Source organism: Aethalodelphis obliquidens, unplaced genomic scaffold (genome assembly GCF_003676395.1).
Source record: "Aethalodelphis obliquidens isolate GAN/ISIS:26980383/991018 unplaced genomic scaffold, ASM367639v1 scaffold40, whole genome shotgun sequence".
NCBI lineage: Eukaryota > Metazoa > Chordata > Mammalia > Artiodactyla > Delphinidae > Aethalodelphis > Aethalodelphis obliquidens.
The window spans coordinates 9,746,337-9,762,980 of record NW_020837984.1 but is presented as its reverse complement, the minus strand read 5'-3'; the positions used below and the strand labels follow the sequence as shown (position 1 = coordinate 9,762,980).

At 37.6% G+C, this 16,644-nt stretch overlaps 1 protein-coding gene across 5 annotated transcripts in view; it reads right to left on the bottom strand.

The window, feature by feature from the left end:
* Nucleotides 1-16,644, bottom strand: part of AFTPH (aftiphilin) — a 64,356-nt gene that overhangs the window by 34,346 nt on the left and 13,366 nt on the right. For 4 of the 5 annotated variants that reach the window (XM_027131832.1, XM_027131833.1, XM_027131829.1 and 1 more), the window contains exon 2: nt 985-2,948. In XM_027131832.1, the coding sequence (XP_026987633.1) occupies nt 985-2,916 (1,932 nt within the window). In that variant the 5' untranslated portion in view covers nt 2,917-2,948. Of the gene's footprint in view, nt 1-984; nt 2,949-3,223; nt 3,330-16,644 lie in introns of all 5 variants that reach the window. The other variant, XM_027131830.1, reaches the window with a different exon arrangement.

Here is a 16,644-nt window from a genome sequence, read left to right as displayed (position 1 = left end):
TCCTGACAATCCTACTTCCTAAGAGTAAACATAAATATACATTTGCAAGAAATTATAAGCAAATAAATAGTCACAGTATGGCTAAGTCAACTATGGCTGTTGCATGTTCTAGCTCTAACCCTTAATCCATCTGACACCCTCACCTCAGGCCTTTCATTAGCTGTTAAATTATGAGGCCCATATCCACTTTTTTCAAATTCTTTTTCTATCCTTCCAGTCCCTATAGCCTTCAGCACAGATTGAGGTTTCAAACTCTGCTTGCTCTTTTTTGTAATCAAAACTAGGTCTTTGACAGACAAAATTAAGAGACATTATTTTCTGAAGCTTAAAAAAATCTTTGAAATCTCAGTTTAACCTTCTTTTAAAATCACTATAAAGGTAAAAACTGAAGGATTTGCTGGAATAGTTCACTAACTGATTAATGAATTTTTACATAAGTGGTATTTATATTTATCAAAAAACCAAGTTGATGATTATGATTATTTAATATTTCTGTAAATATTAAAGAAACCTACTGAGATAAAGAAAAATCTTGCCAAGCATTATTAAAAGAATGTCTCTTTGGGGCTTCCCTGGTGGCGCAGTGGTTGGGGGTCCGCCTGCCAAGGCAGGGGACGCGGGTTCGTGCCCCGGTCCGGGAAGATCCCACATGCCGCGGAGCGGCTGGGCCCGTGAGCCATGGCTGCTGAGCCTGCACGTCCGGAGCCTGTGCTCCGCAATGGGAGAGACCACAACAGTGAGAGGCCCGTGTACCGCAAAAAAACAAAAACAAACAAACAAACAAACAAAAAAAAAGAATGTCTCTTTAACGTTAACCAAATGATTGTGAAACATGTAACTAATCTACCAAATCTGGCAAGCATTGTGTACCATAAAGAGACGCCTTTAACAGGTACCCAATTAAAAAATACTTTTTGAAAAGCTGAATTAGAAACCTCCATAGCAATTAATATGTCATACAAAATAGAGAAAATGAGTAAATACCTGAGCTGAAGTGGCTGTTTCCTGTAAATGACCACCAGCAACTGCTCCTTTGGAAGCTGCTAAAGGGACACTGTGCGTTTTGGGGGTTCCTGGAGTATCAATCTTCTCATCTGTCCTATGTGACTGCCAGGCTTCCTTTCGATGATGAGATTCAGTAGCCTGCTGGTCTCCAAAAGCAGCCCAAGAGCAGCTATCTTTCTGTCCATCCTCAAAAGCATTCCAGTCTACAACCTGGCTAGGACCAGCTGAACTGAAGTCCGCAAAATCATCAGAGTCCTGAAAATCACTGCAGTCATCTTGAATATTTGGCACAGAATCAAAATCTCCAAACTCACCTTCTTGCCCAATTTTCAGTTCTGAAACAGGTTCAGTGCCTGTCCCAGTAGATTTTCTTGCCAAACTGCATCCCTCTGATAAACTATCAGAAGTTTGTTTTAGAACTGACTCAGTAAATATAATTTCCTCTGGGCAAGAGACAGCATTTGATTCCCCAAATTCTCCAAAGTCATCACCTGGTTCACTAAAATGTGGAAAGTGCTCTGAGGACTCTTCAAAAGTGACGTCACTCATTGAATCTTGTGTACCAGTAACAAAAGGTGGAGTCGTGCCACTGGCTGTGCCAAAGTCACCAAAATCATCCTCATTGGTATCGTTGCAAGTCACAAAGTCATTACTACTATCATCGTTTTTTACACTCATAGAATCATCCAAAACATTTTCTTCTGTAGGATCAATGCTGAGGCTTCGGGAATCAGTACACTTTCTACTTTCTTCTTTGGAAGAACCAACTTCATCATCAGCATCGTAAGTTTGAGTAGAATCCATGCATAGGTCAGCACGTTTAGAAGTAAATAAATCAAGTTTTTCCTCAGTTTTACATTGTTCTCTCCTACTGGCTTCTGAATTTTCAGCTGAGTCTACCAAACTCCAAGCCTTTGATTGAACACTTGAATTTAAAAATTCATCCTGTTGCAATGTTGGAAGGCTTTGTTTTTCACTGGTGAAAGCTCCATTACTCACCATGCTTATTTCTGAAACACAAACCTGATCCTCTCCAGCACTGTCTCCTTTATCGCCAATGCTTCTATCCAAGGACACTTCTTTTACAGAATTCAGTTCATTGACTCTATTAATTTTATTGTTTTCCTGAATGGTAAGTGCTTCTCTATCATTTAAAACTGCACACCCTATTTCTTCTAGTTGTATCCTTTCTTTTTTGGAAAATGTGGCAAAATCTGCAAATTCCTCCGCAGGACTAGGTGCAGAGTCTAAATTATACTCAGTACTGTGAGTGCTAAGAGGCTTTCGTCCTTTTGAATCAGCTACAGCGTCCAGATCATCTGTTCCCTGAGGATTTACAGTTTCCAATACTGCAAACCCATTTGTTAGAATCTCCAGACAAGGAGGCTTTTCACCATTGCAGCTCTCTAACTGCTTGTTTTGATGAACAACATTCATATCAGTTCTAAAATCTCCTGGAGAGAAATTTTCAGGTGTTCCAACATTCTGTCTCTGCTCCACTACTTTATTTAAATCTCTTGGACTTTCTATGCGATCAATGGAAGTATCTAAAGTTTTAGGTGAAATTATTTCTTTGCTGGTGGTAGAAAGTAAAATATCAGACTGTCCTTTCACAGAAGAAGAAAGTTCAGCAGTGATGTCCTTATCATTACCATTTTTGATGGACTTAAAGCTTGTAAGGCTATCTACATTTTCTGAGAAATCATGAATTGGCATAAAATGGTTTGAAGGTACAAACTCTTCCTTGGGATGAGTATAATCTGGTGTATCAAAATCAACAAACCCTACACCAGAAGGGCTAACTTCGGAAAACCCACCAAATTCCCCAAATTCATCATCATCCTCATCCTCAGCTCCATTGTCTAGTGGTGGTGGGGATGAAGAGTACATTCGAATGATGTCTGGCTCCATTGTTCAATTGCTTTCAAATAATTAATTTACACCTGAAAAAAAAAAAGATTTTTTTTTTTTAGGGAACTGATTACATAGAACAAAGTCTTTCAAAATTCTCTCAAAGAAACTTCAAAACTATGCAAATTTACAGTGCTCTGTTTATCTTTTAAACTATTTTTATCTCAGGTGGGATTACACAGCTATAATATAATGGCAAAAAAAAAAAAAAAGAAGAAAAACACTCTCTTCTAGTGTATGTTTCCACGGGCATTGGTAGTACATTACTGAATCTGGGGATTCCAGAAAATTTCAAATAAATACTTACAAAAGTATATGTACAAAAGTCTCTCTTGGGGCACTTGCTTGTTCTCTTAAGCTCTCTTTCCAGTTCATTGGGGACTCAGGGCTTGCCTTATGGATTTGTATGAGTTCTTTATAAATAAAAGACATGAAAATTTTATCTTTAATAATGGCTACGAATATTGATATTTTCCTCACTTTACTTTTCAATGTTTATTTCTGACCCAAGTTAATTTTTTTTCTTTTAATATACTTTATTTTTTTAAATAAGTTTTAGGTTCACAGCAAAATTGAGCAGAAGGTACAGAGATTTCTCATATATCTCCTACCCCCATTCATGCATAGCCTCCTCTATTATGAACATCGTCCACCAGTGGTATATTTGTTACAATTGATGAACCTACATTGACACATCATTATTACCCAAAGTCCATAGTTCATATTAGGGTTCACTGTTGGTGCTGTACATTCTATGGATTTGGACAAATGCATAAAGACGTGTCCACCATTACAGTATCACACAAAATAATTTTACTGCCCTAAAAATCCTGTGTTCCACCTATTCTATTCATCCCTCCCTCTCCCCTGCCCTGGCAACCACTGGTCTTCTTACTGTCTCCATAGTTTTACTTTTTCCAGAATGTTGTATAATTGGAATCACAGAGTATGTAGCCTGTACACACTGTATGATTGGCTTCTTTCACTGAGCACTATGTATTTAAGGTTCTTCCTCCATATCTTTTCATGGCTCAATAGCTCTTTTTTCTTTTTTTGTACTGAATAATGTTCCACTGTCTGGATGTACCATAGTTTATTTAATTTTTTATAACTTTCAATTTTGAAATTGCTTAGGACTCATAAGAAGTTGCAAAAATAGTACAGAGAGTTCTCATGTATACTCCCACCCAGTTTCCCTCAATAAGAATACGGTAAACAACAATAGTACATGATCAAACCCTGAAACTGACATCAGTACAACCTATTAACTCAGCCACAGACCTTGTTTAGATTTCACCACTTTTTTTCTTTGTGTGTGTGTCTGTATAGCTTTATGAAATTGATCATATGTGCAGATTAGATTTCAGTAACTTGTCACTACAATTGGGGATTAGAACTGTTGCAAAAATAGTTCAATAATACTCATCAATATAAAGAAAGTCCCTTGTGTTATCCCTTAACAGTCATGCCCTTCCCTAAACCCTAACTGCTGGCAACCACTGATCTATTCTCCACCATTATAATTTTGCTATGTCAAGAGTGTTATCTAAATGGAATCATATAATATGTAATCCGTTGAAGTTGGCTTTTTCACTCAGCTTAATGCCCTCAAGATCCATCCATGTTGTTGCATGTGTCCACAGTTCATTCTTTTTTATTGCTAAGTAGTGTTCCATTATATAGATGTTGGATGTTATAGATGTTACCACAGTTTGTTTCTCCATTTACTCCATTCAAGTCATTTTCTGTATTTTACAATTACAAATAAAGCTGCTATGTACATTTGTGTACAGATTAACCTGTGAACATGAGCTCTCATTTCTTTAAGATGAATACCCAAGAGTGCAAATGCTGGGTCACATGGTAAGTGTGTGGTTAACTTTATAAGCCAAACTGTTTTCTCAAGTTAATTTTTAAGGGGTCAAATTGGTTAATTTTCCATTAGTAATTTTCTTCATTATTTTGCTATCATATAAGCTTAAAACTGAATAAATATTCACTTATTTTCTTCTACTTAGAGGGTTTTTTTACATTTAATTTTTAATACATCTACAATTTATTTTGGCATATGGTCTAAAGCAAGGGTCTAAGTGAATTTTTTTCTGACTAGCAATTATCATAATCCCATTTATTGAATAATCCTTCCCATGCCCACCAGTTTGATACCTTCTTTTTCTATATATTTAATTCTTAAATGAAATCTATGTCTGGGTTATTTTGGTCCTCTCTATTAAACAGTCAAAAGTGTCACAAGACAAACTTAACATTAAAAGCAAAGGGTAGATTAACATCAAAGTCCTAGAACAAAAACAGCCCATAGACAATGAATTGATACTTACTGCAATTCAGTTGTCCTTAGACACATAAGGAAAACGTTTACTACAAAATTCAACCAGTTTTGCAAGCTAACAACAACAAAACTTTCTTCCGACTCTCAGGATAAAATTTCATAAGATCTTCCAGTTTTACAGAGAAGGTACCTTAGAAACCACATAATTTAATTCAGAGATGAGGAAAATGAGGCCTACTGGTCAGCAACTTTACCAACAGTCAATACAGCTGGTTAATAGAGAATGGCTTCAGAATTTAGAAAAGATCTTTAGGTCAATGACTGGTCAGCTGCTGAGAGAAATAAGTGAGTCAAGAGAAAAAAACATTCCATTGTAACATATCTACTTTAAATTGTTTACCTATGAAATCAGCATTATAAAGAAGGAAATAACTGCTTTAGTGCTAAGACACCTTCTTTTCTGCTGATTTAAAGAGGAAAAAAAAAAAACAGTAAAAGATACACATAAACCCTATTTTCTTCCCTTGTCTAGAGCACGAAATACCCCTTTTAATGCTGGCTGTACAGGGTCATTTGACCTCTGACAGTTTCCCTTTAATAATGAAGTTCCTAGTATTTAAAAATACTCTCCAATTGTTAATGAAAGTGTGGAGAAAGGGACACTTGTACACACATACTACTGGTGGGTGCATACATTGTTACAAGGCTTCCAGAAGGCAATCTGGCTATACTAAAAAATAAAAAGTTTTTAAAGTAAAACAAAATGCTCCAAAGGGATTACTTAAGCAAATTATGCTACATAGGATACTATGTACTCATTAATATCATAATTCCTTTTTTTTAATTTAAAAGCATTCATAATGATGGGAACATGTCAAAAGGACACAAAAACCAGCTTGAAGGGGTTACTGCTGTTTAAATCAGGGACAAATTGAGCATCAAAATAAAGATGATGATAGATTATAATTCACTAAATAAAATAATAAACTATCAGTGCTCATGGATATAAACATATAAGTGAAATAAACTGAAAATTAGATGAGGAACAAGTTACTGCATAGTTTCAAAATATCCCTACAACATACTTAATTACAAAGGGAACAAGTGTTAACTTTACCGTGGTGAAGCCTGACACTTAAGTGATCAAAGTAAACATCACTAGTAATGGGAATATCGAAATCATGCATCACCTGACAAGATGCAATGAGGACACAGACTCACTTCTGGAATATTGCTGCCAAAAATACATAGCCTGAATAAATTCATGAGGAAACTTCAGACAAATTCAAATTGAGAGAGAGTCTACAAAACAACTGGCCTATAATCTTCAAAAGTATTGATCAATGTCATGAAAGTTATGAAGAAATTGGAAAACTGTTCCAGACTGAAGATGACTAGAGAAATGACAAGTAAATATAACACTTGTTTCTCAACTGGCTCCCTTTTTTATAAAGGTCATTATTGGGATGACCGTGAAACTTGAAGAGCCCAAGAATTAGACAGCAGCAATACATTGATGCTAATTTCATGATTTTGATGGTAGTATTGTGGTTATATAAGAGAATGTCCTTGGTATACACTAAAATATTTGAAAGAGATGGGGCATCAGGTTGGCAACAGTCTCAAATTGTTCTGGAAAAAAATCTTATTTGTACTGAAACTGCAACTTATTTATAAGTTTGTGATCACTGCAAAATGAAAAAGATTAAAAGCATTCCAGGAGATTTATGTTTGCATTTAAAATATGCCTACTTTATAAAAAATGTGTTACTTATACAATAATAATGCTTTATTAAAAATTGTGGCAAGATAAGCATAACAAAATTTACCATTTTAACCATATAAGTGGAATCATACAGTATTTGTCCTTTTGTGACTGGCTTGTTTCACTTAGCATAATATCCTTAAAGTTCATACACGTTGTAGCATGAGTCAGAATTTCATCCTTTTTAAGGCTGAATATTATTCCATGGTATGTACATACTAACATCTGTCGACAGACGGATAGGTCGCTTCCACCTTTTGGCTATTGTGAATAACGCTGCCATGAATGTGAGTGTACAACATACCTTATTTTTAAAACTTTTTAGTTTGAAATAATAATAGATGAACAGAGTTGCAAAAATAGTGAAGTCTGTACACCCTTCACCCAGTTCCTCCTAATGGTGACATCTCAAATAGCTCTAGTACAATAGCAAAACTGGAAATGTTGGTATTACTATCAACTAGACTACAGACCTTACTCAGTTTTCACCATTTAAAAAAACCCAAAACACTTGCATTCATCTGTGTTTGTGTATAGTTCAATTTTATCCCACGTACAGACCTATGAAACTACCACTATCAAGAAACAGAACTGCCCCAACTCCCCTACCTCATTCCTGTCCCTGGGCAACCACTAATCTGTTCTCCATATCCATAGTTTTATCATTTCAAGAATGTTATGTAAATGGAATCATACAGCATGTACCCTTTTGAGGTTGACTTTTTTCACTCAATACAATGCCCTTAAGGTCCAATGTATGGTTATTACGTGCATCGGTAGGCCAATTATTTTTATTGTTGAGTAGTATTCCACTGTACAGATATACCAGTTTGTTCAACCACTGACCAACAGAAGGACATATGGGTTATTTCCTATACTTTCCTATTATAAACAGTATATATACTACATTAATAATATATACACTAATAGTATATTTAAATAGTATTTATAATAAAGATGCTAAGAGCATTTACGTACAGGTTTTTGTGTGAACATAAGTTCTTATTTCTCTGGGATAAATGCCCAAGAGTATAATCACTGGGTCCTAAGTTAGTGCATGTTTAGTTCTGTAAAAACTGCCAAACTATTTTCTAGAGTGCTGTATCATTTTATATTCTCATAATACTATATTTTAAAGAACCATCTGTGATGTTTAAGTAGAATCTGTTCATGGTTAATCTATTGCTTTTTCTAAAACTTTTTATTGTTTGAAAAATAAAATATTGTATTATTTCAAGGCTTATTTCAAACTCAGATGTTAAGGCAAATATAAAGATCTGAAATCGGGAACTTTGTAACCAATCCAACAACACAAAGTAGTTTTTCTTCCTGTCACACCCTGGCAAGGTACTCTCTTTCTCCTAGGTGCAACAGGCTCTATCAGCCCCCCACACTATGAACATTTCCACATTCCTCAAACCTGTGTCACCTATCGATGGGAAGAACATGGGCTGCACATTCCCCTTCAGCAGGTCTTGCTCTGGCCCAACTCACCCTTCAGAAACCTAAGAGAGTGCCACTGCTCACGAGTTTCAGCCAAGAATGCCAACCAGCCAGTGTGAAGGAGGCCTGAAATTTTTCAGAAAATTCTTCTGTGCCCAGGGCAATTCAGTAAAATTTGTTAACTGAAGTATATTTGTTCATTGTTAACTGAAGTATTATTTGTATAATGAATTTACATATTAAGTCTGACTTAGACAAATCTAACTTTTTTTTTTAACCACAGGAAAATATGGATTTTAAAGTAGCTATTTCTACTTAACAGAGAAAAGAAAAAAAGATAGATGAGCTACTTTAATACAGTGTCTGGCACACAACCACCTCAATAAATGTTTCTTCATCCTTAATGAACTACTTACACCACACACAAGGAGTCCTAATCAATCATCCAGTTTCTTTACAACCTGAACAAGCACTTGTACGTGTGTGTGTGTGTGTGTGTGTGTGTGTGTGTGTGTGTCTCTCTCTCTCTCTCTCTCTCTCTCTCTCTGCAGGGAAGGGGGTGTGCTCAACCTGCCATTTTTTTGTCTGCTTATTCCAAGACCTGTTAGAGGAGAGTAAACAAGTAATGGGGATATCCAGAAAAGATTCAAGTCATAGTATACACAAGGCTCTCATGACTGAGTAGTAATGGTAGTCCTAAAGGTAGTCAGAGCAGCCCTGTGCCAGAGTAGCAGCCAAGGTGACAGGGGATATAATGAGTGAAGGAGATTCAGTATTAATCTCTCACAAGAAGAGGAGCCACATTTGCTTAAGGAGTTCTAGCCTCAAGTCTGAAATAGTCTTAGAAAAAAAAGATGGTGAGTCTCTAGGCTGAAAGCTCTGGGGCTAAGTGGCAGGGAGGGCTTGACAAGGCAGAGGAATGAAGAGGGATTGGGCTATCATCTAAGACTATCTAAGCCATTTCAAAATAGTTTCTCAAGAAGGACAAAATTGGAGGATTTAACCTACCAGGTACCAAGCCTCGGTTTAAAGCTATATGGCCACATGATAACAAAGATGCCAATGCAGTGTGGGGGGAAAGAACAACCTTTACAACAAATGGTGCTAGATCAACTGGGGGAAAAGGTCTTTGACTCTACCTAACATCTTACCCAAAAGCCAGCTCCATACAGACTGTAGGCCTCAATGTGAAAGGAAAAACAATCAACCTTCTAGGAGATAATTTAAGAGAATATTTGCATGACTTTAGGGAAGACAAGATGTTTTAAACAAGTAACAGAAAGCACTACTCATGTAAGAAAAAACTGATAAATTGGACTTAAGATTAAAAACTTCTGTCCATCAAAAGAACAACATTAAGAGAACAAAAAGGCAAGCCAATGCCTGGAAGAAGATATCTGCAATACATATAATTGTCAAAGACCTCATATCCAGAATATGCAAAAAATTCCTACAAATCAATGTGAGACGACCTAAAAGAAAAATGGCCAAAATATTTAAACAAAAGAGTATTTCACAAAGGTGGATGTCCAAATGGTCAATAAGCATTTGAAAAGTCGTCAGGGAAATGCACATTAAAACCACAACAAGAAGGACTTCCCTGGTGGCACAGTGGTTAAGAATCCACCTGCCAATGCAGGGGACACAGGTTTGAGCCCTGGTCTGGGAAAATCCCACATGCCGCAGAGCAACTAGGCCCGTGGGCCACAACTACTGAGCCTGGACGCTACAGTCTATGAGCTGCAACTACTGAGCCCGCACGCCACAACTACTGAAGCCCGTGCGCCCTAGAGCCAGCATGCCGCAACTACTGAGCCTACACACTGCAACTACTGAAGCCTGTGCACCCTAGGGGCCGTGTGTTGCAACTACTAAGCCTGCGGGCTGCAACTACTGAAGCCCACACGCCTAGAGCCCATGCTCTGCAACGAGAGAAGCCACCACAATGAGAAGCCCATGCACCACAATGAAGAGTACCCCCCCACTCGCCACAACTATAGAAAGCCTGCATGCAGCAATGAAGACCCAATGCAGCCAAAATAAAGAAACAAACAAAAAAAACACACCACAAAACACAACTACACACCCACCAGAATGGCTAAAATTAGAACAATTTAAACTATAGCCACTGATGGCAAAGATGTGGAGCAACTGGGATTCTCTTTGGAAGTATCTACTAAAACTATACCAGGTTTATACCCCACATATATATATATATGCACTAAAAGACATGCACAAGACTCATGACAACTTAACTGAAAATAACCCAAATGTCCATCAACAGGTGAATGGTTAAGATAAACCATGGTATAGACAAACACGGCAATGAAAAGAACTATTACTATATGCAACAACATGGATGACTATCACAGACATAATGTATAAAAGAAACCAGATAAATACACACAAAATACACACTGTATAAGTCCATTTCTATGAACTTCAAAACAGGCAAAACTAATCTATGGTGGTAATTCAGAAGAGTGGTTATTTATAGGGAGGGGATAGAGTACTGACTGGAAGGGGCATAAAAGAGCCTGTTGGATGCTAATAGAGATAATGTTATTATCTCTTGACCTGGGTAGTAGTTACACAGGCACATACTTTTGTAAAAATTCACCCCATTGTACACTTACGGTTTGTGTGCTTTGCTTTGTGTATGCTATACGTCAAAAAGTGTTTCTCAGAAAATCAACATACTTAGATTAACAGCAGCTATGTTACAAGTGAATGAATATATGATCAGAGTTAAAAATATACCATTCTATAAAAAAAAAGTGCTTGTTTAACCTTGCCTTATTCTGGGATTTAAGGCTATATATGTATGCCTCAAGAGGTAGTATGGTATGGGGGAAAGATGTTGGATCTGGAGTTTGGCAGATCCTAGGTTCAGATTCCGGTTTCCCCGTTTACTATGTTTGTTAGTTTGCCCTCTATGAGCTTCAGTTTCCTATCTATAAAAAGGGGCTAGCAGTCCCTACCTTTCAATACTGTTATGAGTATTAAAGATAACAGACCTTAAGTACCTGGCACATTCTGTGCAGTCAATAAGTTATAAACTATCATCACATTTGAACTTGCACCAAGTCTGTGGCTCAAATCATAGTCTACCATTAACAAAATCTAAGCCAATGTTTGCTTAGTTGGCACAAACATTCACATGACTCTGCATACACTTTTATAGGTCACTGAAAGAATAAATCATTAAAGAAAACTATTACTAACCACATTAAAGATACATGAAGTTGACTTTACTTCTAATTTCTATAACCAATCCCTAGAAAATAGGAAACAATGCCCAAGGTTAAAAGACTGAGACCATATCCTCTGAACCAACTCAAGGGACCAATAGTAGTCTGTTAAAAGATGGAGGTTTTGAAGTGGAACAGGCCAAGGCAACCCAGAAGGTCTCACCAGTAGTACCCTGAATTATACGGCTGTGGATACTTTCAAGTTAGAGGAACGACCACAAGAAGAAAAGCTTCTAAGAAGGTGCCTGGTTGGATTAGGATTCCACATATTCCTCTAAGAGAGAGTTAATCCTCGACCAACCCTCTACCCTCCATCATCCACACAAAGTGTTAACTACCCCAAAGATCCCTGGGCTCACATTTGGTGATAGTGGTGGGGTCTCTAAGAGGCCCTCTAGGAATCTCCCAGAATCAAACATTGAGAGTTCCTTCCAGAGAAGCTAAAAACCCACCAGAGAGAAATTCCCATCTTTTACAGGACATCAGCCCAGCTTTATCAATGTGTACATCAACTTTCAAGGCCAGATAGTACTTCTAGATGATACAATCCAGCTTTACTAAGGACCCTTCGCTCCAAACTTATTTTTATAGGGACTGGGACAGAAGTGGGTGGTGGTGGTGAAGAACACAAGCAGAAAGGTTAGTGGTAAGAAAAGGGAGAAGAAAGACAAACAATTGTATCTGAAGTTATGTTACTGATTTAGGTAGTACAAACCACACTAACAGGGCTTATTTAATGAAACACATACACAGACACACAAAATCACAAAATCACTACCTTTTTACCACAGTATGTTTGAGGTTTATAATTAATCATTTGTTAAATCATTTGGGTGAATGAAAAAAAATCTGTATTTTCTTTAGAAAAATGAATGAAAATATTACATAAGCAAATAACATCAATTTGCATTACAAATGTTGCCTGCTACTGCAGTAGTTCAAATTATTCAAATCTTTACTGTAATATCCTCATGGGAGTTTTAAGATACTATCACTATCAAAATGCACTGTAAATGAATCCGCCCTGCCCATATTCCTGCTTAAGAGTCGTCTTGTCATAAAGAAACAAAAGGGAAAGCCCTTCTTCTAAGCCATATGAAGATTTAAATTTAGTTAACTTTTTGGTTTTCAATACATCTAAAGATGACTGGAATATGATGTCACAAAAGTTTTCATGCCTCTAATATTTAGAATCTACGAAAGGATAATATTTTTTCTCTTTTTGAGTGCTTTGTCCTCAGCATGTTAGCTCACTCACGGCTAACAAAAAAAAGAGAGCCCCTAAAAATAAAAGCTTTTTAGTAAAGAATTGAGAAAGATGGTGTTGTTTGTTTTTAGGACTATCATCCTCCCATCAACATAGGCTACAAACTTTAAGGCTACTTAATCACATTCCCACAATCTCAAAGCTGAGCATTTTTCAGATTTCAGAATTTCTTAGAACTTGACAATTTAAAAACAAAAACCCAAGATACCACTGACATCAACTGTATCAATAATATGCAATATTATTTAAAATATCTTTTAAATAAATAGTATATTCCACATACTTTAATTCTCTGCTTCCATCAATAACAATATTAATATTTATTGGGCGCTAACTATGTGTCTATACTATGTGAAAAGCACTTGTGAATTATCTCATTTATTCCTCACACTATAGTATGAGGTAGGAATGATTATCTTCATTTTACACATGAAGAAATAAAAGCTTAAAGAGGTTAAATAATTCCTCACAGTAGTATAACTAGTAAGTCAGTCACAAGCTAATAAAAATATCTGAAGAATGTCCTATCGCAGAAATAATTGACATCCAATATTAGAATTACAAGAATCTTCCCTAAAAGTTTTCTGAAACTTCCACAACAATTTAGAAGGAGAAAAAAAGGTGCTTACGAGCTAAGATGAAGAAAGTATAATCAGGCTTCCCTGGTGGTGCAGTGGTTAAGAATCCTCCTGCAATGCAGGGGACACAGGTTTGAACCCGGGTCCGGGCAGATCCCACATGCTGTGGAGCAACAAAGCCTGTGTGCCACAACTACTGAGCCTGCACTCTAGAGCCCGCGAGCCACAACTGCTGAAGGCCGCGCCTAGAGCCTGTGCTCCGCAACAAGAGAAGCCACTGCAATGAGAAGCCCGCACACAATAACGAAGAATAGCCCCTGCTCTCGGCAACAAAGACCCAATGCAGCCCCCACCTAAAAAAAAAGAAAAAGTATAACCAACAAAAATGCCAAGAAGTGAATTTGTTTCAATATTAATGTACATAGTGGTAAAAACGTGGTAAACAATGAAAATAAACAGCAAAATATCTTTATACCTAAGTTGACCACCCTCAAAAGGCCAGACTGCCAAAAGTGACAACCAAATTATGTCTTCCCTGGTTTCAATATAAGGATGAGTCACAAAAGTACAAATACACTATATATAAGGTAAATGACAATGTGAGTAGCAGCACATATTCACTCTTCAATGAGTGTTGCTAAACAGCAATAAAAGTTATTACTTTACAGAAGCTGGTTTTCAAAAATTCCTAAGAAAGAGCTTTTCTTTCATTGTATATTTTAACCTTCTATGCAAATCCATAAGGTATTTTACTTATTTGTACAGTTTCACAGTAAAACTTGAAGATAAATAAAAACATTAGAAACTGTTTTACCTTTAACTTGTAATATCAACTGACCATATTTGAGAGTTTACTAGCTATTTTTCCCAGAAGGTACTTCAACTTGAAATTGAATAAATGACACTGGATAACTGTTGATAAAAAGGCAATGAAACAGAAGCAGCAATGAGGGCAGATGCATTAGCCCTCAGAAAACCATTTTTTCCCCTAGTACCCTCTGCTCTTACATAGCTGCAGAATAAATTAGCCACGCTAAATTTCCACCCTAATATCCCTGAAACTTTACATTGAAAATAGAATCTAAAAGCAGAAACTACTTCAATTTCATGCCCCTTCACTAAAACCTTGCTTACATCCACAGTATTGTCTACAGATAATCCCTTCTGTTTTCTTTCTCAACTGCTTGCTCAGGGGCCTTCTGTTTTCTTTCTCAACTGCTTGCTCAGGGACCTCTTTTGAATTTCTCTATTACTACTGATGCTTTCTCATCAGCCTGTCAATGTTCAAGAATCTTCCACCCTCAAACAAATCAGAGTAAATCAAAACAAATCCCTCCCTTCTGTGCCCTTATAGCTCACCTCCTCCTCCTCACCACCAAGCTTCTTGAAAGGGCCCTGTCTATTTGCTATCTCTACTTCCTAATCTCCTATACTCACTCTTCAGTCCAGCACATCTGGCTTCACCCTACCACTCCACTGAAACTGCTCTTCCAAGAGGGACTTTACTTGAGCTCAAAAGACTAGAAAGGCTGTGCAGGCACAGGCCTCTTTTGTTGACCACTGCATCCTCAGGGCCTGGCTCACAGCAGGAACTGAATGCACTACTTTTGTTCTTGCTGGGGCATTTGGTCCACTGACCCTCTTGAGCTGCCACCTCCTCCATGCCCTCGCTGGATTTCTTATAATCCTAGCTCTGGTCTCCTCGTGCTCACCCAAAGAAGTTAGGAAATACCTGAAGTTAGGAAATACCTAAGTTCAATCAAGGTAAGTAAGTGTGATCTGAGAGAGGGTGGTCTGAAATACAACACACGTGAAAGAAAACAAATCCAATCATTTTGCTGCAACCTGTCTGAGGAAAGAATGTGTGGAGAGGAACAGTACTCACATGCAGCTATGGGAAAAAAACAGCCAAAGGACAAAAATTTGTTTGTGTGGGGTTTTTTTTGTTGTTGTTGTTGTTGTTTTGCGGCACGTGGGCCTCTCACTGTTGTGGCCTCTCCCGTTGCGGAGCACAGGCTCCAGATCCGCAGGCTCAGCGGCCATGGCTCACGGGCCCAGCCGCTCTGCGGCATGTGGGATCTTCCCAGACTGGGGCACGAACCCGTGTCCCCTGCATCAGCAGGCGGACTCTCAACCACTGCACCACCAGGGAAGCCCTGTTCGTGTGTTTTTAATAGACCAAATAATATAAATATCTGCTTCAATCTGAGGCCGTTTCTCCGCATAAGTGGAGGTGTCAGCCAGTGTCAGCCAGTGTCACCAGAGCGTAATACTACTCTGGGCAGTCAACTAATTTCCCTTGCTCTTGTTCTCTGCTCCCAGCAACCTTCTTTAGTACTTCATGTAAATCTTCCCACATATTTTGCAATCAGCTGACATGAACAGCTGACATACTTTGAAAGATATTTCTTGCTGTAGAGTTTTAAATTAGCATTCTGGTCAAGACTGGTAAGTTAAACCTCAAGAGCCCAGGGTATTCTGGGAAAAACAAACCAACCAACCCCCAAACCATACTTTGTGGGCTTTCAAAACTAAAGCCCACATCATTTTAGTCTGTAACTAAAATCTGTACACCTTGTGAAGCTCTTGGCAGCTGCCCTTCTCCTGACAGTGTTACTCCCTGTATCATAACGCCTACCACGAGAGCAACTCACCTTTTGGAGGAAAAAGCATCTAGCTAAAGTTATAAAACTGCAACCAAATGCAGTTAGAATTCAATTATCTGAGCTAATGAGAAAGAAAGCAATGTCCTAGATAAAACTCACAAATTTGGCCTTAAACTATGACCTATGTAACAGAAGATTTACCTCACAAATGATGTCTTTCCCAAGTACTATTAGTTTTACTTTAATTTGTTCCCTGACCACCCATCAATTGAGAAGAAGATGACCTAGACACACATGAGGTAACAGAAGGAAACCAGACAATGAACCAGGCTTAGAAATAGTCATAAATTATCCACAGACAATAACATAAATGGCATTCTTGGGGTAAATTATCATAAAACAAAAGCTTTGTATATCTGAAAAATCAAATGTAAACACATTCCAAAACAGTGCTCATGAGAGAGAGAGAGAGAGAGAGAGAGTGTGTGTGTGTGTGTGTGTGTGTGTGTGTGTGTGTGTGTGTGTGTG